This window comes from Lynx rufus, unplaced genomic scaffold (assembly GCF_022079265.1).
Source record: "Lynx rufus isolate CCGP_SWC_20201006 ecotype Redwood Valley unplaced genomic scaffold, mLynRuf1.p SCAF_15, whole genome shotgun sequence".
In the NCBI taxonomy this organism is placed as follows: Eukaryota; Metazoa; Chordata; class Mammalia; order Carnivora; family Felidae; genus Lynx; species Lynx rufus.
This window is the reverse complement of record NW_025814829.1, coordinates 5951877-5978307: the sequence shown is the minus strand read 5'-3', so window position 1 is coordinate 5978307 and position 26431 is coordinate 5951877. Positions and strand designations below refer to the sequence as shown.

The 26431-nt window shown below is 44.9% G+C and overlaps 1 protein-coding gene across 1 annotated transcript in view; it reads left to right on the top strand.

Annotated features, from left to right (window-relative positions):
- Window positions 1-20704, top strand: part of MTARC2 (mitochondrial amidoxime reducing component 2) — a 37766-nt gene extending 17062 nt beyond the window's left edge. Inside the window, exons 5-8 of the mRNA XM_047077223.1 lie at window positions 8955-9016; window positions 9104-9175; window positions 10945-11075; window positions 20460-20704. Of these exons, the coding sequence (XP_046933179.1) occupies window positions 8955-9016; window positions 9104-9175; window positions 10945-11071 (261 nt within the window). The 3' untranslated portion in view covers window positions 11072-11075; window positions 20460-20704. The remainder of the gene's footprint in view (window positions 1-8954; window positions 9017-9103; window positions 9176-10944; window positions 11076-20459) is intronic.
- The last annotated feature ends 5727 nt before the right edge of the window (window positions 20705-26431 follow it).

Here is a 26431-nt window from a genome sequence, read left to right as displayed (position 1 = left end):
TGAAGCCTACTTAAAAAAAATGGTTTTGCAAAAATTTTGTTTAAGTTATATCCGGGGTGTGCATGCATGTGTGTGTGAAAGAACATTAAGAAACAGTGTGAAATGTGATTTTTATTTTATTTATTTTAATGTAATTTTTTTTTAATTTTTTTTTCAATGTTTTTATTTATTTTGGGGACAGAGAGAGACAGAGCATGAACGGGGGAGGGGCAGAGAGAGAGGGAGACACAGAATCGGAAACAGGCTCCAGGCTCCGAGCCATCAGCCCAGAGCCCGACGTGGGGCTCGAACTCACGGACCGCGAGATCGTGACCTGGCTGAAGTCGGACGCTTAACCGACTGTACCACCCAGGCGCCCCTTAATGTAATTTTTTTAAAAACACTTTTATTTTTCTTTCTTTAAAAATTTTTTTTTAAATTACATTTATTTTTGAGAGATGGAGTGAGACAGAGCGTGAGCAGGGGAGGGGCAGAGAGAGAGGGAGACACAGAATCCAAGGCAGGCTCCAGGCCCCGAGCTGCCAGCACAGAGCCTGACTCGGGGCTCGAACCCACAAACCGTGAGATCATGACCTGAGCCGAAGTCGGACACCCAACCGACTGAGCCACCCAGGTGCCCCTATTTTTATTTCTTAAATATTTATTTATTTTAAAGGCGAGAGAGCACACACATGCACTAGTGGGGGAGGGGCAGAGAGAGAGAGGGAGACAGAGAATCCCGAGCAGGCCCCACAGTACTGCCAGCCCGGAGCCGGACGTGGGGCTGGAACTCACGAACCGGGAGATCACAGTCTGAGCCGAAATCAAGAATTGGACGCTTTACCAACTGAGCCACCCAGGCACCCCAAGACTTTTTTTTTTTTAGAGCAGTTATAGGTTAACAATAAAATTGAGAGGAAATTGTGAAGGTTTCCCATAGACTCCCTGCCCCCACATATGCACAGCCTCCTTCATTAGCAAAGTTGCTCACCAGAATGATACATTTTTTTTTTACTAAGGATGCACCTACACTGACACATCATGGTCACACAAAGTCCACAGTTCACCTGAAGGTTCTCTTTTGCTGTGGTACATCCTGCGGGTCGGGACAAATGTATAATGACACCCCCAACACTGTAAAACTTGCAAGTGTTTTCACTGCCCTAAAAATCCTTTGTGTTCTGCCTGTTCACCTTCTCCCCGCCCCACCCCCACACCTCTGGCAACCACTGAGCTTTTTATAGTCTCTGCAGTTTGCCTTTTCTCCAATGTCCCATGTTTGGAATCCTACAGTATGTAGATTTCTCATATTGGCTTGTTTCGCTTGGTAATACGCATTTAAGATTCCTCCGTGTCTTTTCATGGTTTAATAGCTCATTTCTTTTTAGCGCTGAATAATTTTCTGTTGTCAGAACGTACCGCAGTGTGACGTATCCATTCACCTACTGAAGGATATCTTGGTTCCTTCCGAGTTTCGGCAGTTATGAGATGTCATGTTTCACGTTGGTTCAGGGTGAAAAATGTTCGGTAGTCATCAAAGAAGGTAGTGTTTTCACCTCTCTCTTTTTTTTTTTTTTTAAACTTTTAACTTTTATTTATTTTTGAGACAGAGAGAGACAGAGCATGAACGGGGGAGGGTCAGAGAGAGAGGGAGACACAGAATCTGAAACAGGCTCCAGGCTCTGAGCTGTCAGCACAGAGCCCGACGTGGGGCTCAAACTCACGGACCGTGAGATCATGACCTGAGCCGAAGTCAGCCGCTTAACTGACTGAGCTACCAGGTGCCCCTTCACCTCTCTTATGGAGCTGTGGAAGCTGAGACTCGGAGAAGTTGAGTTACTTGCCTCACGTCGCCTAACTGACCTGTGGCCGGTGACGATTTGTGCTGTGGCATAATGTTCTTTGGCAGAAAGAAGTTAAGCCCAAATCTCATGTTCATGGACTTTGCTAGAAGCAAGCTGAAAGCCCCAAACAGTCATTTTTCTTTCTGAATGAATGAAAAGCACCAAGACGAGGCCTGAGGAATGTGGGTGCGGATTCAGGGGCCACACTCAGCCCCCCTTAGGCGATTCCTGCTTGCCTTTCAAGTGAGGGGACCCATGCCCTCGTCTGGGCTGCTTTCCTGACCTGTCCATTTTGTTAGGAGCCTCAAGCAAGGCCCTTGCACAAGCCTGTCCTTATTTACAAAAGCCAAAATGATGAAAAGGGAGACAGGACTCCTGGGTAGGGGGCAGAGTAACCCACGTTTCTAAAGGATTTGCTAGTGGAGTCGGTACCTTTACTTAAGGAGAGCTCCTTGTGCATTTGCCTTTTTGTTTACATCTCAGTAACTTGAGGCGTTTACTCTAGAGACGTTTAGGGTCCGGAAAAGGGGGAGCTGAAGAATGGAAAGCCAAATCCTAGGGCTTCAGCTCCTTTCTGATCTCGAGGAAGTGAGAATACCTCTGTGGGATTCCGCATGGCCCCACGCTGCTTCGTCCTCCCCTGCACCCACCGGGCAAATGAAACACCCCCTGGGAAGCCCATGGCCGGGAAGATGAGCGGGAAGATGAGCGGATGTTGGCTAAGAAGGAATGTGTTGAGGTCTTCCTGGGCAGCTGTTTCCAAACTGGCTACACATCACATTGGAGGGGTTTACACAGGCCTGATGCTGGGTCCCTGGGGCGGCCTGGGCAGAGGAGCCTTTAAGGCCGCCCTGATGATTGCAGCGAGCAGCCAGGCTGCAGAGCCCCTGGCCTGGGGTCTTCCCGGGAGCAAGGTAATTACAGGAGCTGCAAGTGGATGTGCAGACCACGGGGGCCACTCTGTGAGCTTGACCTTACTCCTCTCTGAGCACTCTTTTCTGATTTTATTAAGAGGTTTTTTTTTTTTAACGTGTGTTTATTTTTTTAACAATTTTTTTTCAACGTTTATTTATTTTTGGGACAGAGAGAGACAGAGCATGAACGGGGGAGGGGCAGAGAGAGAGGGAGACACAGAATCGGAAACAGGCTCCAGGCTCTGAGCCATCAGCCCAGAGCCTGACGCGGAGCTCGAACTCATGGACCGCGAGATCGTGACCTGGCTGAAGTCGGACGCTTAACCGACTGCGCCACCCAGGTGCCCCTAACGTGTGTTTATTTTTGAGAGAGAGAGAGACAGAGCATGAGCGGGGAAGGGGCAGAGAGAGAGGGAGACACAGAATCCAAAGCAGGCTCCAGGCTCCGAGCTGTCAGCACAGAGCCCGACGCGGGGCTCGAACCCACGAACCTCGAGATCTTGACCCTAGCCGAAGTTGGACGCTCAACCGACTGAACCACCCAGGCACCCTTTCTAGTTTTAATTTTTTTTTTTTTTAATTTTTTTTTCAACGTTTTTATTTATTTTTGGGACAGAGAGAGACAGAGCATGAACGGGGGAGGGGCAGAGAGAGAGGGAGACACAGAATCGGAAGCAGGCTCCAGGCTCCGAGCCATCAGCCCAGAGCCTGACGCGGGGCTCGAACTCACGGACCGCGAGATCGTGACCTGGCTGATGTCGGACGCTTAACCGACTGCGCCACCCAGGCGCCCCTCTAGTTTTAATTTTTTAAGGAACCTCCACACTGCTTTCCACAGTGTCTGCACCAATTTGCGTTCCCTCCAACAGTGCACGGGGGTTCCTTTTTCTCTGTATCCTCGAAGAGTGGCCATTTGCTTTAAAAGCTACCCTAGAGAATAGCCCACAAATACAGATGGTGAGGTAGTGATGATGGAAGAATAGTGGAGGTAGGAGTCATCTGGGGGACTCCCCCCCTCCCCACTCATCCCCCTCTCTCGTCTGCTGGAGGATTGTGAGTCTCAGTGTGGGCCGTGGGTGCTGAAGAGCAGTTCAAAGCCCCCAGGCTGCTGCCTTTGGGAATGGAACCGGTGGCTGCTTCTCCCCGACTCTGCTGTTGGTGGGTGTGGGGCCCCTTAGCATCCGTCAGGAGCTGAGCCTGAGGGGAGACTGGGGTCTCTCACGTCCACGAGGCACTGGAAACCTCGTGGTTCTCACCTCCCTGAGAGGAGCCTGGGACAGGTTCAGCCACATCAGCCCCGAAGAGTATCCAACCCAGTGCGTGCACCTCAGAGATGCACAGACAGCCAGGATTCAGGGTCTCCCCTCTCCACTTTCGTAGCTTGTGGCTGCCGTTGCTTCCGTTCGGCGGCCTCCAGGGAATGGAAGCTAGCTTGGCAGAAAGGCTGAGGCTTCCGTCCTGCCCTTCTGCCTGGATTTCCCCAAACAACAAATTCCTCCTGGCACATTTATTATGCATGGAGGTTTACAGGAGTGTGTCTCCTTTGATTCTGTAGGAACATACACCAGCCAGCGTGTAACAGGAGGAGACTTACACTTTCAGGATAAAACGCACTGCTTCTCCACCCAGTGTTCTGCAGCATACACGAGAAAGCCTCGGAGAGAATCTGGAACCCGGGCTGCAGAGATGGGGAAAGCTTTTCAATGATTCAATTCAAGAATCTTTTTCAGATAAAGTTAATTTTTTTTTTTTTTTGGCACAAAGGTAATTTCTTAAGTGTGGCTTACTCTGGGGACGCCTGGGTGGCTCAGTCGATTAAGTGTCTGACGTAAGCCCAGGTCATGATCTCACAGTTTGTGGGTTCAGGCCCTGCATCGGGCTCTGTGCTGACAGCTCAGAGCCTGGAGCCTGCTTCGGATCCTGTGTCTCCCTCTCTCTCTGCCCCTCCCCTGCTTGCACTCTGTCTCTCTCTCTCTCTCAAAAATAAATAAACATTAAAAAAAATTAAAAAAAAAAAGAACCACTTCCTCTGTGGTTCTGTATTAGTGTATCTTTGAACTCTGCAATGACTCACTTAGCCATTTCTTTGTGATTGAGCCTGTAGGTGGTTTTCCATTTCCCCTTACATAATTAATAAGCAGCTTTGTAAAACAGTCTTTGTCTACATTTCTCAACTGATTCTTAAGAAAGGCTGAGTCAGAATTTTATTATTTATTTGTTAAAAATACCGTTTAATGTTTATTTTTGAGAGAGAGCAAGTAGGGGAGGAACAGACAGAGGGAGACACAGAATCCGAAGCAGGCTCCGGGCTCCGAGCTGTCAGCACAGAGCCCGGCAAGGGGTTGGAACTCACGAACCATGAGATTGTGACCTCAGTTGAAGTTGGACACTTAACTGACTGAGCCACCCGGGCGCCCTTAAGTCAGAACTTTCAAGGCTTTCCGTATATATTGCCAAATTGCTTTGCAGAAGCATACTGATCATACCAATTTATGTTCCCACAAGCTGAGCAGAAGAGCGCCTTTTTTCTTATGCCCCTGCCAGCATCGATGCCTGTAATCCTTACTAAATCTGCAAAGTGAAAAGTCGCATCTCATGTAAATTGCTAATTCCTAGTGTATGGCATCTTGTGTTAGTCGGTGAAGGAAGTTTGGCTGTGAGGTGGAGTTTTACTTCAGCTAAGGAAACTTGTTCCCTGCAAGTTTACACATTGGCCTAGATTCTGGAACACTCATGCTTGCAACACGTTTATCGAGAGTTTACTGGGTGCTCGTCTCTAAGATAGATGCTGAAATTACAGAAATGAAGTTACTGTGTCTGACTGCAGGGGTCTCAGGACAAAGCAGGATCAAGGGCTCAGTAGCTGGATGGTTGAGGTACAGATAAGGGCTGAGATGTGTAACCACACTCGAGGGAGCCCAGAGAAAGGGACACTCCGTGCGTGGTGTGTGTGTGTGTGTGTGTGTGTGTATGTGTGTGTAGGAAGAATGCCACAGGGTTTCTTTTAAAAAAATTTTTTTTAATGCTTATTTATTTATTAAAAATTTTTTTTAATGTTTTTATTTATTTTTGAGATAGAGACAGAGCATGAGCAGGGGAGGGGCAGAGAGAGACACAGAATCTGAAACAGGCTCCGGGCTCTGAGCTGTCAGCACTGAGTCTGTTGCAGGGCTCGAACTCACAGACCATGATGAGGTCATGACCTGAGCTGAAGTCAGATGCTTAACCGACTGAGCCACCCAGGTGCTCCAATGCTTATTTTATTTATTTATTTATTTATTTATTTATTTATTTATTTATTTATTTTTTGTTTTGTTTTTAATGCTTATTTATTTTTGAGAGAGAGAGAGAGAGAGAAGAAAGTCTGTGAGGGGGGGAGGGGCAGAGAGAGACACACACACACACAGAATCCTAAGCAGGCTCCAGGCTCTAGGCTCTGACCTTTCAGCACAAAGCCTGACACAGGGCTCAAACTCACAAACCATTAGATCATAACCCGAGACAAAGTTGCACGCTTAACCGACTGAGCCACCCAGGCACCCCTAATTTTATGCATTCTCAATTCACACTAATTTTAATAAGGGGGTCTTATTATTTTCATCTAAGAAGTGAGTTACTAATTACATTTAAACTTGCTTACTGTTTTTTTACTGTAAGTAACCCTTTGCACCCAAAATGCCAGCCATGATCAGATTAGGATGAGAGTGATGTTATTATATAAAGTCATTAATATTTTCATAGGTGATTAGAACTGGGGAGCCTCAGACAACTTCTGTGAATGCAGACAATATGTTATTCTAAACTGGGTCCTGCAGTTCTCTAAGAGTGAAAGAGCAAGATTGAATCTGTTTTACTAAGCTAGGAACCCCAGCTGAACTTTCAGACTTTCCTGCCTCATATCATAGTCATGAGGTAGAGTTTCCACAGATCTGTGGCTTAAAATATGAAATTCACCATCCCTTGTACGAAGGCATTGGAAGGGAGGTACTTGAGGGCGAGCAACCCGCTGGGAACCCATGGGCTCACATTCTTTGGGCCACAGCACCCTCGTGTGGCCAGGTGTGGCCAAATCCACCCTTTTGGGCTGCCCCCAGGCCAGGGTAGCACTGCGCCCGTCACTTACCTGTGCAGAGGCCATATTACTGGTCACGCTCCTGGTGGGGGATGGTGGTGGAAGGTGGGGGGAGTGGGGGAGGTAAGGGGGGGGGGTGGGGGTCACATTCTGCCAGGTGAGCCACCTGTTCTGATTGTCTTGCAGTTTTGCTGTTCGCATAGGGCGCATAATAGGGTACAGAGATTCTGTTTGTTACCTGGTGATCCTTGCCTTTTACGAGGAATGTGTAGTTCATCCGTCGACTGCTGGTTTGGAACACAGACTTCATTTTTAAAAATTTTTTTTAACGTTTTATTTATTTTTGAGACAGGGAGAGACAGCATGAACAGGGGAGGGTCAGAGAGAGGGAGACACAGAATCTGAAACAGGCTCCAGGCTCTGAGCTGTCAGCACAGAGCCCGACGCGGGGCTCGAACTCACGGACCGCGAGATCATGACCTGAGCCGAAGTCGGCCGCTTAACCTACTGAGCTATCCAGGCGCCCCGGGAACACAGACTCTATTTCCTCACAGCACTGCTTTCATAAATGGTGGTTGGGAACCCAGGGCATCCACAGAGACCGCTTTACGTCAGCTGTGCTCGTATCCTGTAGGAGATTTGTGAGGTGGAAAGACCCCATTAGGTACTGGAGTGCCTTTCCTGTGTTTGCTAAGTCACCCCGCTAGGCCTGGGCGGTTAATGCACCCCTGCAAGAGCGCCAGAGCATGACTGGAACCTGGTTATCGGGGTGGAAGAGGAAACATTACGTGTTAGTCCCTCCCCACTGCTCTGCCCTGCCTCCAGCAGAAACTCTCATGTCCCCTGAGGGGGAGTAAAGGACCAGATGAGACGAAATGATGCCTCATTTCCTTACCTGGAGACTGACTTCTCACCAAATCCCTTGGACCTATGGCTTCCAAACCTCACTTAGGTTGAGAGCAGGAAACAAGTTCTCAAGGGACATTCTTATCGCATGTGATGCAATAACAGATGGCTCCCTGTTAGCAAGAGAGTCCTATAACATGCCCCCGTTATACGTGTGTGCTGTGTGTGTGTGTGTGTGTGTGTATGAGTATATATATCTATGTATATATAATGTCATCTGTATGATCTCCATCTGTGTGTATATACATGTACATATGTGTATGTGTAGACGGATGAATAGAGACAGAGATTGATTCACAGGCTGGGTGGTTAGAAGCCCTGCTCTCAGAATCTGAAGTTTTCAAACCTAGAGAACATTTTGCAATCTCTGCAGGTCTGTGTTTCTTTGTGCAAAATGGGGATCATAATAGTTCCTTCTTTAAAGTTGTGAGGATTTACTAAAGCCCTGAGGCAGATGTCGGCACTACCCACTGTTCAAGGGCGGGAAAGCAAGGCAGGGCCCGTGACTGTGGACTCTGCCCACACTCCCCGCCCCCAGCGCAGGCTGCCTCTCCGTGGATGTGGAAGTGTTGAATGTGTGAATCTCATAACTGACTTCCCCTGGGTGATGTCCCACTTGTCAAAGAACCATCAGATTTTTTTAAATGTTTAATGTTTATTTATTTTTGAGAGAGAGAGAGAGAGAGAGAGGCGGAGGGGCAGAGAGGGGAGGGGCAGAGAGAGAGGGAGACACAGAATCCGAAACGGGCTCCAAGCTCTGAGCTGTCAGCACAGAGCCCGATGTGGGCTCGAACTCACAAACCGTGAGATCATGGCCTGAGCCGAAGTCGCATACTTAACCAACTGAGCCACCCAGGTGCCCCCAAAGAACCATCAGATTTTAACTTGGCTTCCACTGTAGCTTAGCTATTAAGGACAAAGTGGGATTGTCTTGCAAGTTATACGTTTCTCATTATATATCAATAAGTTGCCCTTCTAGTTCACTTATGAATCTCATGGCCAACTGTCCCCCAAATAAGGTCTGTTCTTGCCGTACTGATAGAGTCCGGTTTCTGAGACCGGGAGTGAGGAGCTGGATCCTGGACTCACCGATGTGCTGTGTTCCCTTGTGTCCCTTTGGGACATGTTTCTTGGTGTCTTGCTCGCTGCCTTCTTCTTGTTTCATAGTTGGTAGCAGCCAAAGAATAAACTGCTTTGAAGACTAATGAAATCACAAGATGACCTATCCTTTCCTCTTAGGATACCTGGGATGAGCTCCTCATTGGCAGCGTAGAGATGAAAAAGGTTTTGGCTTGCCCCAGGTAAGCGTTCTCTTGAGAGTCAACCTCTGGGGTGTGGCACGTTCATTGGCTTGTGGCTCTACCTAGCTCTTGGTTTTTGAATGACAGGTGCATTTTGACCACTGTAGACCCAGATACCGGAGTGATAGACAGGAAGGAGCCACTGGAAACCCTGAAGAGGTAAACAGCAATGTGTCCAATGTACTTTTAATATTATCCCCATCCTAGAATTACCTGTGGGTGTAGGTGCCCTGTGTGAGCACCTTTCACTCCACCTTCTGGTTGGTATGTGTCTGTTAGTGGAAGTTGCCTCCTCTTTTTTTTTTTTTAATTTTTTTTTTTTAACGTTTATTTATTTTTGAGACAGAGAGAGACAGAGCGTGAACAGGGGAGGGGCAGAGAGAGAGGGAGACACAGAATCTGAAACAGGCTCCAGGCTCTGAGCTGTTAGCACAGAGCCCGACACGGGGCTCGAACTCACAGACCGTGAGATCATGACCTGAGACGCTTAACCGACCGAGCCACCCAGGCGCCCCGTGCCTCCTCTTTTTTTATGGACTAATCTTCTAGTACTTTTGGCAATTTTTTTTTAAGTTTATTTATTTATTTTGATAGAGCGCACAAGCAGGGGAAGGGCAGAAAGAGAGAGGGGGAGAGAGAATCCCAAGCAGGCTCCGCACTGTCAGGACACAGCCCGATTCGGGGCTCAATCTCACAAACCGTGAGATCATGACCTGAGCCGCTATCAAGTTTATATATTTATTTTGAGAGAGAGAAAGCCAGCAGGGGAGGGGTAAAGAGAGAGGGAGAGAGAGAATGCCAAGCAGGTTCCAAGCTGCCGGCACAGAGCCTGACGTGGGGTTTGAACTCACAAAACCGTGAGATCATGACCTGAGCAGAAACCAGAGTCAGACGCTTAACCGACTGAGCCACCCGGGTGCCCCTCTCACATCAATTTTTAATAACATTCAATATGTATTTCTAAATTAAGACCTCAAATACTGTAATTATTTTTGTTTATTAGACTCAACATCAAGGAATGTGAGACTAATTGAAGTTGTATAATGAAATATTAGAAATACTGGAACACAATGAGTTGTCCGTTTGTTTATTGAGGAACTTCTCTTATGGCAGGGTGTTTTGTTTTGATATTTAAGGAATTTGGGTTGACTTTAGTTATAAATGCAGAACGTGTTTTTAAAACTAAGTTAACAGTTTTTGGGGAGGTGTATTCTATTTTGTTTCCCTTTGGTCTGTTTTATTATTTGTTTTCAATGGGTTTAAGTTAGAAGAAGAGGCTAATGATAGACTCCCACTCTTTGGGGTCTATTATTCAAATATACAGTTGTTTTGTTTTTTGATTTTTGAGATTCAGTTAGTTTTCTTTAGATAGGGCTTTAAAAAAAAAGACTTTGCCAATAGTCAAGCCCCATGCCATTTTTTTTTATTAAAAAATTTTTTAATGTTTATTTGTTTTTGAGAGAGAAAGAGAGTGAGTGGGGAAGGGGCAGAGAGAGAGAGGGAGACGCAGAATTGGAAGCAGGCTCCAGGTTCCAAGCTGTCAGCACAGAGCCCAATGTGGGGCTCGAACCTATGAACTGTGAGATCATGACCTGAGCTGAAGTCGGACGCTTCACCGACTGAGCCACCCAGCCACCCCGTTTATTTATTTTTGAATGTACTACTTATTTTGAGTTACACATACAAGTTTTTTCTTTTTGGCCTCAAGCTGAAGCCAGTGAAAAATCGGTTAGACTCTGAGGATGCTTCTTGAAAAACCAGGATTATGTGCGGTTTGACTAATTGCCCCCAGACTTCTCTGTCCAAGGAGCAGAAAAGGCTTGCTATTTATTTATAGGTCACCTGAGGATAAAAACCCGAATTCTGTTGAGAGCACTTAGATTCCTATTTCCCTTTTGTGCCTGACGGTGAATTTTTGCTTCTTTCAGCTACCGCCTGTGTGATCCTTCTGAGAAGCAGATCTACAAGTCGTCCCCACTTTTTGGGGTCTATTACTCAGTGGAGAAAGTCGGCAGCTTGAACGTTGGTGACCCCGTGTATCGGATGGTACCGTGACATGGTATGGGGAAGGGCCGGCTTTGCTGCTGGAACGCAGCGCCTCAAAGCCATGGCCACGTTCTCCAGTGTTGACATGTTTTTCTGTTTTGCTGCTTTAACTCTTAGCAGAATGAGCGGTCTGGGTCCTGCTCTTGGGAGTTGGAAAAGTGCCTTTTCTTTTTCTTCCCTCAGCAATCTGCTTTAGTCCAACTGGGCTTCTCTCATACTTCCCATTCGCTTATAAAATGCTGACACAGGAGCCCCAGCAGAAGACAGGTAGATGTTCTCAGTTCATTGAGGAATAAGGAAATAAAGGTGAGCAGGTCACCAGACTTCTGTATTGATTTTTTTTTCTGTCTCTGTTAGTGAAAGGAAGGGAAGTGCTTCATTATTCAATATCAACTTGGAGAAAAACATTGAATACTTTTTGTAAAATTTACTAAAAATTTTTTTTAAATTTATTTTTGAGAGAGAGAGGGAGAGAGGGAGAGAGAGAGAGAGGCAGAGTGCAAGTATGGGAGGGGCAGAGAGAGAGGGAGACACAAAGCCTGAAGCAGGCTCCAGGCTCTGAGCTGTCAGCACAGAGCCTGATGTGGGGCTTGAACTCACGAACTGTGAGATCATGACCTGAGCTGAAGTCAGACACTTAACCAACTGAGTCACCCAGCCCCTAAAAAATTTATTTTTAAAATATGATTTAAAGTTTGAAAAGTATCAGTGCATCAAGGTGCCTGGATTCTGAATCGTGAGGCATAAAATAATGTTCTCACACTGATTTCATCAGGCCAAATAAAACCTTGATGCCTGGAGCATAATGCCTGACCCCCAAATTATAGAAATAAAGTCATTTGGAAGACTTTCTCAAATGACTCTTCTCAAAAAACCAAACTGAGTTTTGAAAGTTACCTCATGTCTGAAACTCTTGACCATCCTTCTTTCTAATTCTGGCCTGACCTTCTCACCTTCTCGCTTGACAATCATTTTTTTTTTTTAATGTTTATTTTTGATAGAGCATGAGCAGGGAGGGGCAGAGAGCGATGGAGACACAGAATCTGAAATAGGCCCCAGGCCCTGAGCTGTCAGCACAGAGCCCGATGCGGGGCTTGAACTTACGAACCATGAGATCATGACCTGAGCTGAAGTCAGACCCTTAACCGACTGAGCCACCCAGGTGCCCCTCACTTGACAATCCTTGAGGACAATGTGGGGCAACAGTCCAGACAGTCTAGATCCAGCAGCGGGTAGACTTGGGTTCATGATCCTAGCAGCTCCATTTCCTAACTTGGTTGAGTTATTTAACCTTTTAGCCTCAGTACCCTTATCTGCAAAGTGGGAATACAGATAGTTCTCCCTAAAACAATCAAAGTGATTTTGAGGATTAATTTACATAAAGTTGCAGCATTGCAACAGAAATGTGGGGCATCTCAGGTGGGGGCAGCTAGCATGGGCCAGGAAGGAATTTACCCAGGGAAGAACAAAGGAGGTAGAAGTTTATTGAATACACAGCAAGGGAGCAGGGGCGAGATCCCAAAAGAGGGACTGTCTGCCACGAGGTGGTGGTGGTGGTGGTGGGGCTATAGTTATAGAGCAGAGTGATGGAGTGTGGGGACATGTGGAATTTCCCCCTTTTTGGCAGTGTTAGGAACTGTGCCCAATTTTAAGTAGATAGTTAGGGCTTAAAGCTTAACAAGCCTGTTTGCATCCAGCTCCGTGTTCGCTGGGGGCCCTTTTGCCTTGTTCAAGTTTCCATAGCTCAAGCCTGTTGCCTAAAAGCAGGCTCTACAAGAAACATAAGAAATGCTCAGTAAATATTAGCCATGATTTTTATTGTCATCATTGCAAAGGGCCTCCTAGGAAGACTGGCAGAAGTCAGCAAAGGGTAAACATTCTTACCAGAATCAGCTCTTCTGAATCTGTCTGTAGTGCCCAGCTGAGAGAGAAAAATACAATTTCACGTTGCCCCTTCCTTTCCAAATCCAAACCTGTTGTTTATAGATCCTTTCTCTCCCAGGGGTAACCATTGCCTTTCTGCTTGTCTTGTTTTGTTTAACTGGTCTTGGCTTTCTGCCTGTCTGGAATTTGGGGTTGTTGGTTCTTTCTTTTAGCTGTCCCTGAGACTGACTCTAGCTTTGGGGAAGGTAATATCCATTGCCCCCTCATTGAGGACCATCTTTTATCCAAGGGGGGTTATTCAGTACTGCCAGAAATACTTCATGTTTATTTATTTTTGAGAGAGAGAGAGCAAGAGAGCGTGGGGTGTGGGGAGGAGCAGAAGGGAGAGGGAGACAGAGAATCGGAAGCAGTCTCCAGGCTCCGAGCTGTCAGCGCAGAGCCTGACACAGAGCTGGAACTCACAATACGCGAGATCATGACCTGAGCTGAAGTTGGATGCTTAACCAACTGAGCCACCCAGGCGCTCCTGCCAGAAATATTTAAAATTCAAACTATAAACCAAGAGGGAGAAAAGCAAATTGGGGATAATGTAGTTGGATGCATGGATCAACCCCCACTATCATTTAAGTTGCAATCCAGATTTTTTAAGGAATTGAAAACAGCTGTCCTTATCTGACAGATCTTTTGCAAAATACAAGTCAGCTCTAGAGGCAATTCAAAATTCACCTGTTCCTTTACCAATCCCAAAGCTGTTCCTGTCTATTTCAAAAAGCCTATAAATTATTGGCCTAAGGAAACAAAAGTCCTTGGCAGACCTTCCATTCTTTCTGTGTTCCTTAAAGTTGTACACATCTTATCATGTCTTTGAAATTTAAGCATAGCCCACAATCAGGTACCTGAGACTAAGGGGAGAAAAGAAAAAAGAAGAGAGGCCTTTTTGAAAATATAAACTACTCTAAGGGCACTTGTGCCCAAACTCTAGCAGGCCTCCTTAATTCCAGACACAGATACAAATCTTAAAGCTCTTCGTCAGCAATACTAGTAACTCTAAGGTTTTTACATCTGTGTGTTTTGTGTGTATGTTATGAATGTGACATATTTTCCTACCTCTGGATGGTAGTGCTAAAATTAATTTGTAAAAGAGCTCCATTTGGTTGGTGTGAAGGCAAGCATTTGTAAGGATTGGACATTCTAGAACTCTCAAAAAGATAGAAACTAACCCAAATGTTTTCCAGCTTCACGTGATCTGAGGAAATATTTGGTATTAAAGCTAACCCGAGGTTGTTGGTCTATTGAAATAGACATGTCTTTTAGAGTTATCAATATTAAATATAAAACTTTTGTCCTACTTGAGTTTACTAGCTAAATAAGTACTTGTTATCACTTAGAGGATTTGTAAACAAAAGCATAATAGCTTGGGAGAATGAATGAGTTCTCCTCATGTCTCATAGTTTTTGTGGTTAATCTTTTTCTTTTTTCTGTTTATTAATTTATTTTGAGAGGGAGAGAGCATGAGTGGGGGTGGGGCAGAGAGAGAGAGAGGGAGAGAGAGAAACCCAAGCAGGCTCCACAGCCGTCAGCATAGAGCCTGATTAGGGGCTCATCCCATGAACCATGAGATCATGACCAGAGCTGAAACCAAGAATTGGACACTTAATTCTACTCAGCCACCCAGACACCCCTTCGCGGCTAATCTATACATAATTGTTGGGAGCTGTTAAAAAACAAAGTTCAACCAAATAAATTTGAAGATCTAACTAGCTTTATCAGGCAGCAGCCCATCTAGCAAGTAGTGGGGAGCTCCGAGGAGTTGTTCAAAATGGAGGGTTTTTATAGAAATGGTGGGGGTGGGGGGTGGGCAAGAAAGTTATTAGCAAAAGAAAAGGATAGTTCCAGGCAGGAACAGGAGGTCTTGACATGCAGATCACTTCAGCTTCCTTTGGGGGATGGAGAGGGCCTAGGTGGTGATTCCTTGGTCCCCATCAGAAAATTCCTGACTGATTCATTAAGACTACATTTCTGGGGCAATTAGATTAGGTTTTAAGCCTCAGTCTACTGACTTGAGGCCTTACCCCACGTGATACCATTTTGGGCCTGTGGTTTTCTTTGTAACAGAGCAAATGACTTAGATATAAATTTGATTTATATATAAATTTAGATATAAATTTGAAATAAGAGCCTGTAGATGCAATTTTTCACAACAGTTCTATATTATGGTGTGTGTACTTACAATTAGTCTCCCCAAATCTTTTTGTAAACTGAAACAAGTTTTGCCAAGTTAAATTTCTTGAGTATCTAGATTATTTCCAAATGAGATAAAATACTGGAACATTAATGATTAAATCTAGGTTTATCTACTTTGGCTTTCTTATTACAGAGAAACTAAAAATAAATTTGGGTCTGTTAATAAGCATGTTTGTGCTTCATTGGAAGGCTGTACTTTGAAAAAGCACATCATGGTGTCTGTTGTCAATCGGAGGGGGGCCCCCAAATGCGGAACGAATGATTAGGTGGAAGCTGGTGGAAAGGGCCATGATCAAGAATTCACCTGAGGCAAACAAACAAACAAACAAAACAAAACAAACAAAAAAAGAGTTCACCTGAGGCAGAACAAAGGTACAAGTTTACTGAATACATTTCAAGGGGGTAGCAGGAAGGACAGCTGAGGAGAGATTGTCTGCAATGAAGCAGTGGGCTGGGGCTGTTTTTATTTATTTATTTATTTATTTATTTATATTTTTTTATTTTATTTTATTTTTTTGCTGGGGCTGTTTTTATTTATTTATTTATTTTTATTTTTTTATTTTATTTTTTTTTTGCTGGGGCTGTTTTTATTTATTTAAAAAAAATTTTTTTTTTCAACGTTTATTTATTTTTGGGACAGAGAGAGAGACAGAGCATGAACGGGGGAGGGCCAGAGAGAGAGGGAGACACAGAATGGGAAACAGGCTCCAGGCTCTGAGCCATCAGCCCAGAGCCTGACGTGGGGCTCGAACTCACGGACCGCGAGATCGTGACCTGCCTGAAGTCGGACGCTTAACCAACTGCGCCACCCAGGCGCCCCTGCTGGGGCTGTTTTTAAAGGGGGAAGAGGAAGAGGTGTGGCGACATGGAATTTTTCCTTTTTCCCTTTTTTGGTACCTGTGCCTGGTTGTAAGTAGCCTATTGGTCAGTTAGGGCTTATGGATATTTCGAGGTGGGTCACCTGATGGGCCTGTCTGTATTCAGCCAGGTGGTCGCTGGGGACCCTTTTGTCTTGCTCTCTCATTCCTGAAAGTGGCCTCTAGGGGCACTTGGGTGGCTCAGTTGGTTAAGCGTCTGACTTTGGCTCAGGTCATGATCTCATGGTTCGTGAGTTCAAGCCCCGTATGGGGCTCTCTGCTGTCAGCACGGAGCCCACTTTGGATTCTCTGTCCCCTCTCTCTCTGCCCCTGCCCTGCTCATTTTCTCTCTCTCAAAAATAAATACACATTAAAATAATAATAATAATAATAATAAAAGGGGCCTCTACTCCCATGTGTCTAGAAATTAAAAAATGTATTGGTAAATTTACATATCTAAAGAACACTGGTGTAACAGTTCATAATTGCTTACTGCTTAATTTTAGTTAACGTTTCTAAAGGTTAAAAATTTGAGTTCATATGTATAATTAAAGTTACTAAAATTAATAGGAGAACATCTCCATATGCCAGGAATGTAGGATGTGTTTTCAGTAACAGAAGGTATAAGAAATAGAAATCTATGTTTTTTGTTGAGGGAAAAGAAAATAATTTTGTCCTAAGGCGAGGCTCATTGTTTAAAGAAGAAAAACATAGCACAAAATCAAAATGTAAAAAATAATGGTAACGATAAAGTTGTAGAAGGTTTGTGGAAAAGGAGTCCTTGGAAAGGAATTTTAATGTGGTCAACCTGGCTAACATTAAAATTAATTTATTTACAAATAAGTTTTATTTATTTATTTAAAACATTTTTTTTAACGTTTATTTATTTTTGAGACAGAGACAGAGCATGAACAGGGGAGGGGCAGAGAGAGAGGGAGACACAGAATCCGAAGCGGGCTCCAGGCTCCGAGCTGTCAGCACAGAGCCCAACGCGGGGCTTGAACTCACGGACCGTGAGATCATGACCTGAGCCGAAGTCGGACGCTTAACCGACTGAGCCACCCAGGCGCCCCTACAAATAAGTTTTAATATCAAAACTAAGTTGGTGCAAAATTAGAATTTGGGGTTCTGTCTGTTAAAAAGACAAAGTTTTTCTTTTTTCCCCCTGGACTTTTGGTTTGCTTAAGTCTTTTTGAGCTGGAACATTCCTAACAGATTTTCTAATAAACTAATTGGACTTATCTGATACGTCACATTACATGAGAAGCATTGTCAAATAAGCAGTAATACTAAGCCTTCTTTATGTTGCATTGTAAAATTGTGGCAAGTGGATGAGGTCCATTGTTCTTCTGGAAAAAAACAAAAAGGCCCCTCATTGCCAGGCTTTTGCCACCTTGACGTCCTTACAACATGGCAGCGGTCTGCTCCTGACGTAGGAAAATGAAGGCGGGCAGACAGTGGCTGTAGACAAAATGAACAGTCGGAATTATGGGAAACCCAAGAAGGCCGCTTGGTTCTCCCTGGCTCCCTGACCAGCCCCATGTTTCAGCTTTTGCGTTCTTTCACCCACCATAGTACATTTAAGATGACTCCAATTACACACAGACGTTGGTGGAGAGACATCTATAAAACTGCAAAAGTCTGAAATAAAACAAAACAAAATGAAACCGTTTTCATTCCCAGTGACCCCAGGCCTCCCTCTCTCTAGACCCTCTGCGCACCTGTACCTTGGAATCATTCGACGGCCAGTCGGTGTGGGTTATCAGTATGCCCCTTCAGAAAAGGACCAAAGAGGATGATAGACTTGAAGTATGTAAACCTCGAGCGTGTGACTATCACAGAGAAAAAGCAAAAACAGCGGACCCGTGAATGCCGCACAGAGGGTCAACAGAAGGTTCGAGAACTACAGAGCACAGCTGACAGTGGTGCAAATTCCTTAAATTTTGAGCACAACTCTGTTAAGCTGAGGGTCTGATCAAGAAGGGGGAATTGTAGGGGCGCCTGGGTGGCTCAGTTGGTTAAGTGTCTGACTTCGGCTCAGGTCACGATCTCACCGTCCGTGAGTTCAAGCCCCACGTCCGGCTCTGGGCTGATGGCTCAGAGCCTGGAGCCTGCTTCCGATTCTGTGTCTCCCTCTCTCTCTGCGCTTCCCCCGTTCATGCTCTGTCTCTCTCTGTCTCAAAAATAAATACACGTTAAAAAAAAAAATTAAAAAAAGAAGGGGGAATTGTTAACAAGAAAACCACAGCCCCACAATGGCTTCACTTAGGTTAAGGTTTCAAGTCAGTAAACCAAGACTTACTGTATAACCTGACTGCAGTTTCAACCCCCCAGGAATGTAATTTTTAACCAGGCAACGTGGAATTTCCTGGTCAGTAGCAGCAAATTGCTGGATAGACCCCTTGCCTAAACAGGCGCACCCTTGCCTAAACAGCACATTCCTTGCTAATAAAGTCCTTCCCTCCCCTCCCCTTTCCTCCCCTCCCCTCCCTTTCCCTCCCTGTCCGTTCGTTTGTTCTTTCTTTCTTTCTTTCTTTCTCTCTCTCTCTCTCTCTCTCTCTCTCTCTCATCTTCTCTCTGCCTTTAAAAACCTTCCTTTTGTTTAGCACAAGTCCCCTCTACTTGCTAGATGTGATGTTGCCTGATTTATGAATCATTTAATAAAGTCGATTAGATCTTCCAGTTCACTCAGTTAAATTTTGCTCTTTAACACATGCGTGGGGTGGACTGGAGCCAAGAGGGGATGTGAAGGGCCAAGCAGGGGTGACAGCGTAAGACGTACGCAGGGTGCACGCTGTGGGTGTGGTGAGGGATGTGTGAGTGCCCAGACCCTTCACGTGACAGAGATGCTGTTGGCCACTGGGCCCCAAGCTCCCTTTCAGCTTTATTATCCAGCACTGCCCCCCGCCCCCCGCCCCTACACACCGCAGGCACTTGTCCTGCCGTCCATGCCCCGGAAGCATAGAGAACTTTCTTCTCTGCTGGGCATTTCTGTTTGGCTTTAAAAATAATGGTAACGTTACTTATCTACTTTGTGAGCCTACTATGGTTTTTGCATTCTGAATCCTTAATATGACAGGTTGATTAAAGCTTTACAAAAATAGCAGTTAATATTTGCACTGGGGTTACTTATCCATTTAAAATTTAAAACTTAATTATATAAGAGTTTACCTGTTCCATTATGAATGCAATATATGTTCCTCATGGTGGATTTAGAAAATACCAGCAAAGTTGAGGAAAGAAATCACCCCGTGTCACTGTTTAAAAATTTTATTCTGGAGGCGCCCGGGTGGCTCAGTTGGTTAAGAGTCCGACTCTTGATCTTGGCTCAGGTCATGATCTCATGGTTTGTGGGATCGAGCCCCATGTTGGGCTCTGTGCTGACAGTGTGGATTCTGCTTGGGATTCTCTCTCTGTCTACCCCTGCCCCACTCTCTCTCTCATAAAAATTTTTTTTTTAATTCTGGTTTTTTTTTGTTTGTTTAATGTAGCCATAATTTGTGTGTGTGTGTGTGTATATATATGTAATATGTACATATAATTCATAATATATGCACGTATAATATATATCATACAGATATATATTGTATATCATATATGTATGCAGATATATATCATACATATATGATAAATATATGCAGAAGTATGTATTATACACATTTCCAGAGACCTCCAGCCTTTTCAAAGGTCATTCTGATGGCTTCATAGCATTACGTTGTAGAAATAAATAAGCACCATTTTAGAGTATTTGACACTGGGACTACATCCAATTTTGTTGTAAATAATATTATATATCTTTGTACGCAGAGTCACTTTCAAATCAAGTTTTCTGTAAGGTAGATTGCTAAAGTGGAATTATTGACTTGTGGGAAACAGACATATTCTTTAACATCTTGACTAATGGCTTTCTTTTTAATGTTTTTAAAATTGTTCTCTTAATGTTTATTTATTTTTTGAGAGAGAGAGAGAGACAGAGTGCAAGCTGGGGAGGGGCGGAGAGAGAGGGAGTCACAGAATCTGAAGCAGGCTCCAGGCTCCGAGCTGTCAGCACAGAGCCCAACGCAGGGCTCGAACCCACGGAGTGTAAGATCATGACCTGAGCTGAAGTCAGACACTTAACCGACCGAGCCACCCAGGCGCCCTTTGACTAATGGCTTTCAAAAGTGTTCTTCCCTCGTGTGCCACCTCATGTCATGTGAGAGAAATTCGGGCTCTGGGCCCTTGCCAGAACTGGGCGGGCCACTCAGTCTTAATAGGCTGCTCTTTTCCATTAAGGTAATTTGGCCCGGGACAAACGGGTTCACGTTTCCTGCATTTTAACTATATTGAGTGACTGTTCTGTGAGTGTGTGAGTTATTTATGACCTGTAGGAGAAAAAACCAAATAATCAGAGGTCCTTGTCATTTATTCAGGTTTCCACGTCCCGGAGGCTTTGATGAGGACTTTACCGACAGCCGCCAACACCACCTCGGCACGTCCTGTGCTACCCAGCCCTTGACCGTCTTCACCCTGGAGCCGAATCTCTTTGTAACTTTTTGAAGTTACGCATGCTCCACGTTAATGCAGGAAAAGTATTAGAGGTGATTCAGCAATAAGGAGGTATATAGATTGGACGTAATGAGGACTCTTTAAATAAATAAAATTGTCTATGAAATTATTTGGAATGTTGCTCTAGCGATGACACTTTTCAACCCCTGACGTTACTGTTGGTGAGTAAAGAAAGTCTAAAGAATCAGTCAAAACGCCGCAGATTTCTTTTTCCCACGTGTTTACATCCTCTCCCGTCGTTCGTGTTTTTAGGAGAAATGGGAAACAAGATCATTGTTTTCTGATGTGCCTTATACGTGTTCCCACAAATCCTTGATGTTGGCCTTCACACGGCGGTTGAATCCTGTCAACATTTGCTCATGTGTTCTGGACCCCAAATTAGGGAATCGGGTTGTACTTGAGTATGGAAGTTATTTTGTAGATCTTGTTTTCATTTTCGATTAGGCCCTATATAAAAGCAATTTGTCTGTAACCACCAGGTCCACTGCCTGGAATTTCAAGTATGACAAAGAAAACATGGGCTTTTAAAACGAATGGAATGTTGAGAGCAGGCGTGAGGAGCACGAGCGCATTTTTTTAGGTGCAGATAATTTTTAGGTACAAATAATCCGGTGCAAAAAAAAAAAAAAAAAAGAAGTGAACTATTTTGGTATGACTAAACAAAAATCCTCACTGAAGTAATGTGTGGATGCGTTAACCCACTTACAGTGTTGGGGCTTATTATTAATAAATGTGAATCTCAGTTGTACTTTCCCTTTGGTATTTCTGCTTCCGTGGCTTTTTTCATTCTATATTAGAATTTCAGTCACTGTCATGCATTTTTCTTGACCCTTTTCTGAGTAGCGTGGCAGAGAGCTTCCTTGCAAAGGAATGAGCGGACTCCACGGACGTTTACCTCCTGTGGTTGGTGGGGGTCGGGGTGCATCGTGAACGACACGATCCACCTGAGGCATGACGGCCAGTGACGGCGAGGAGACTGGCCAGCGGCCAGTGAAGAGCAGCTCTTCCTTGTCTGGGTTCTGGGACTGAAATGAACCTCCATTCCCAGCACCCTGTGAGGAGAAAGGGTTAAGTTAGCTCTGTCCCCGGCTAAGGTTTGGAAATGATGACGTTGAAAAATCGTGCCAACTGTAAAGTCGGCCATTGAAATGGAGAAGCAGATTTTTCCTTTTAAAGTTCTGGAGAGGGGCGCCTGGGTGGCTCAGTCAGTGAAGTGACTTTGGCTCAGGTCATGATCTCGTGGTCTGTGAGTTCAAGCCCCGCGTCGGGCTCTGTGCTGACAGCTCGGAGCCTGGAGCCTGCTTCAGATTCTGTGCCTCCTTCTCTCTCTGCCCCTCCCCCACTCATGCTCGCTCGCGCTCTCTCTCTCTCTCTCTCTCTCTCTCTGTCAAAAATAAGTAAACATTAAAAAAATTTTTTTTTTAAAGTTCTGAAGAGAAAAAAATTTTAGAAGAGAGGTGCTTGGTTGGCTCAGTCAGAAAAATATGTGACTCTTGATCTTGCAGTCGTGAATGCAGGCCCCACATTGGGTGTGGAGATTATTTAAATGAATAAATAAATACAAATTAAAAAAAATTATGTTTATTTTTGAGAGAAAGAGCATGGGCAGGGGAGGGGCGAGAGGGAGGGAGACCCAGAATCCCAAGCAGGCTCCGGGCTCCGAGCTATCAGCACAGAGCCTGATGCAGAGCTCTAACCCATGAACTGTGAGATCATGACCCGAGCTGAAGTCGGATGTTTAACCAACTGAGCCACCTAGACGCCCCAATAAATACAAATTTAAAAAATAAATTTCTGAATAGAAATCAGGGAGGGGGATAAACAGAAATACACAAAATTAGTGCCCATGAGCTCTCTCGTCTGTGGAGAACGTGGAGGATAGGGGTGAGTCCTGTGTCATGCCGGGGAGTGTTGCCCTTCACTCTATTCTCATGGCACACTTCACCATCAATCAACATTTCTTCGTACGAAGCTAGATTTACTGAATCCCTTTCTTCTTCCAGCTCATTCCTAGAAGGAGCAAGGTCATTGATGTACCGTTAACAGTTGAAGCAATTCTGACCTCTGTACTCTGAACACAGTTCCTGGCTTTCACTGGAGTCAGGGAGGGAGAGGGTGACTTGGGATTGGAAGAGAGACTAGGACACATCGAATCTGTTTAGGCCTAAATAACTATGGTGAAGAACAACGTTCAAGGACAGATCTTCCCAGAGTACTAAAGGGCCCCCAGTGTGTATTGTCAACTGGGAAAAAGGATCCGCTGTGCTTTGGGGACTCTCCCTTTATCGATTTAAGATAATCTCCATTCGTGTGGGCAGTTTTCTCTCCTTCTCTCTCTCTCTCTCTCTCTCTTTTTTTTAATGTTTACTTATTTTTGAGAGAGCACTAGCAGGGGAGGGGCAGAGAGGGGGTGACAGGATCCGAAGCAGGCTCTGCGTTGTCAGCACAGAGCCTGACACGGGGCTCAAACGCACAAACCGTGAGATCGTGACCTGAGTGGAGTTTGGACGCTTAACCGACTGAGCCACCCAGGCGTTTCTTTCCTCTTCACTTCTCTTTTCTTTTTTTTCCCCCTAATCTTTGACAATTCTGGTGGATCTTGAATTGTACCGTCCTAACCTGACAGTGCCTCTCTCCTTGACCAAACTAGTCAGGTTCCTCTGAAGCCCCTTCTCCACTAGGCCTCAACCTTGACCCTGGCCAGGACTGCATAGCCCAGTTTAGCAAGAATCCTGCTAAATCAGTTGAGAGAGCACCTTCACCCTTGATCTCTGATCACTTTCATTATTGGATTGAGTTCCTCATCCACCGTTGCTGTGGAAGACCTCGGCCTGCCTTCAGCAAGAATCCTGCGAACTCAGTTTATCAAGAATCCTCCTACCCTTGATGGTCCCTGTTAAGTAATTTTCCATCCACTGATCCCCGCTCTCTGCACGTTGGCTGTAAATCCCCACTTGTCTTTGCTGTGTTCAGAGTTGAGACCTATTGTAATATCTCTATTGCAATTGCCTTATTTTCAAAAAAATTTTTCTGTTTATTCATTTTTGAAAGACAGAGACAGAGCACAAGCAGGGGTGGGGTGGAGAGAGAGGGGGGGACACAGAATCTGAAGCAGGCCTCAGGCTCTGAGCTGTCAGCGCAGAGCCCTACGCGGGGCTCGAACTCACGAACCGCGAGATCATGACCTGAGCCGAAGTCGGATGCTCAATTGACTGAGCCACCCAGGTGCCCCCTTTTTGTTTTTATGTCTTAATTTTTTTTATGTTTTAATTTTTTACGTTTACTCATTTTTGAAAGAGAGAGAGCACAAATGGGTGGGGCAGAGAGAGGGGGTAATTGCCTTATTTTTTCTTATTGACATACAACATTGTATGTAAGGTGTGCAGCATAATGATGTGTGTGTGCGTTATGAAATGATCACAGTTAAGTGTCGTTAACACCCATTACCTCACACAGTTACAAGTTCTTTTCTGGTGTTGAGAACTTTTAAGATTTAATCTCTCAACAACTTTTACCTTCACAACACAGCATTGTCAACCATAGTCAATAGACTGTATGTTACATCCCCAGAAACCCATTTATCTTACGACAGGAAGTTTGGGTCTTTTGACACCTTCACTTGTTTTGCCCACCTCCCCACCTCCTGCCTTTGGCAAACCAGTCTTTCCTCAGTATCAGTGCGTTGTTTATGTTTTTGTTTTGTTTTAGGTTCCACATGTAAATGAGATCATTTGGTATTTGTCATTCTCTGACTTATTTCACTTAGCGTAATAGCCTCAAGGTCTATGCACTTTGTCCTGAATGGCATGATTTCATTTGTTTTTAATAAGGCTGAATAATATTCCACTGTATACACACACCGCATTTTCTGTATCTGTTCATCTGTCCAGTGGATCTTTATGTTGTTTCCATGTCCTGGCTATTGGAAATAATGCTGCAGTGAACATGTGGGTGCATAAATCTTTTCAAATTCGTGTTTTCACTCTCTTTGGATAAATACCCAGAAGTGGAATTGTTGGAATCTATGGTGGTCCTGTTTTTATTTATTATTAGTGAATTCTTTTTTAAATGTTTATTTTATTTTTGAGAGACAGAGTGCGAGAGGGGGAGGGGCAGAGAGAGAAGGAGACAGAACCCGAAGCAGGCTCCAGGCTCCGAGCTGTCAGCACAGAGCCCGACACAGGGCTCGAACTCACCAACCTTGAGATCGTGACCTGTGCCGAAGTCAGATGCTTAACTGGCCGAGCCACCCAGGCGCCCTGGCAGCTCTGTTTTTAAATTTAAGGATCCTCCATACTGTTTTCCATGGTGGCTGCACCAATTTGCATTGCCACCAACAGTGTACAAGTCTTCCCTTTTCTCCACATCCTCCTCCCCAACACTTACCTCTTTTTGATAATAGCCATTCCAACACATGTGAGGTGATACCTCACTGTGGTTCTGATTTCCATTTCCCTGCTGAGTGATGTCAAGTACCTGTTTGCGATTGTATGTCTTATGTAGAAAAATGTCTAGGGGCGCCTGGGTGGCGCAGTCGGTTAAGCGTCCGACTTCAGCCAGGTCACGATCTCGCGGTCCGTGAGTTCGAGCCCCGCGTCAGGCTCTGGGCTGATGGCTCAGAGCCTGGAGCCTGTTTCCGATTCTGTGTCTCTCTCTCTCTCTGCCCCTCCCCCGTTCATGCTCTGTCTCTCTCTGTCCCCAAAAATAAATAAACGTTGAAAAAAAAAATTAAAAAAAAAAGAAAAATGTCTATTAAGTTTTCATTTTTTAAAAGATTTCATTTTTTAATTTTTACTAAAAATTTTTTGATGTTTATTTTGAGAGAGAGAGAGAGAGCAGGCGTGCAAGTGGGGGAGGGGCAGAGAGAGGGAGACACAGAATCCAAAGCAGGCTCCAGGTTCCGAGCTGTCAGCACAGAGCCCCGTGTGGGGCTCGAACTCATAAACCTGGAGATCATGACCTGAGCCAAAGTCAATAGTTTGATTTAGCCACCCAGGCGCCCCTTTAAAATATTATTTTTAGGGGCCCCTGGGTGGCTCAGTCGGTGGAGCGTCAGACTTCGGCTCAGGTCATGATCTCGCGGTCTGAGTTCGAGCCCCGCGTCAGGCCATGTGCGGACAGCCTGTGTCTCCCTCGCTGCCCCTCCCCCACTCATGCCATGTCTCTCTCTCTGTCAAAAATAAATAAACATTAAAAAATTTTTTTTAAAGTTTTATTTTTAAGTAATCTCTACACCCAATGTGGGGCTCGAACCCGAGATGGAGTTGCATGCTCTACTAACCGAGCCAGCCAAGTGCCCAATGCTGCTCATATTTAAATTGGATTTTTTTCTTTTGCAATTTAATTGTAGTTCTTCATAATTTTTGGATATTAATCCATGTATCAGATACATGATTTGTAAATAATTTTTCCCATTCTGTAGGTTGTCTTTTCATTTTGTTGATGGTTTCTTTTGCCAGACACCAGCATTTTAGGTTGACTAGTCCCACTTGTTTTTCTTTTGCTTTTGGTGTCTTGTCACGTATTTTGGTGATTCTTGTGTCTGATGTAAGGTAAAGGTGCAGTTTCGTTCTTTTTCAAGTGTCAGGATAATTAAACTTTTTTTTAATGTTTGTTTATTTTTGAGAGAGAGGTAGAGTATGAGTGGGGAGGGGCAGAGAGAGAGAGACAGAATCCAAAGCAGGCTCCAGGCTCTGAGCGGTCAGCACAGAGCCCAACGCGGGGCTCGAGCTCACAGACTGAGAGATCATGACCTGAGCTGAAGTCGGACGCTTAACCGACTGAGCCACCCAGGTGCCCCAGGAGCCCCAGGAGCCTAATACTCTTAAATCACCTT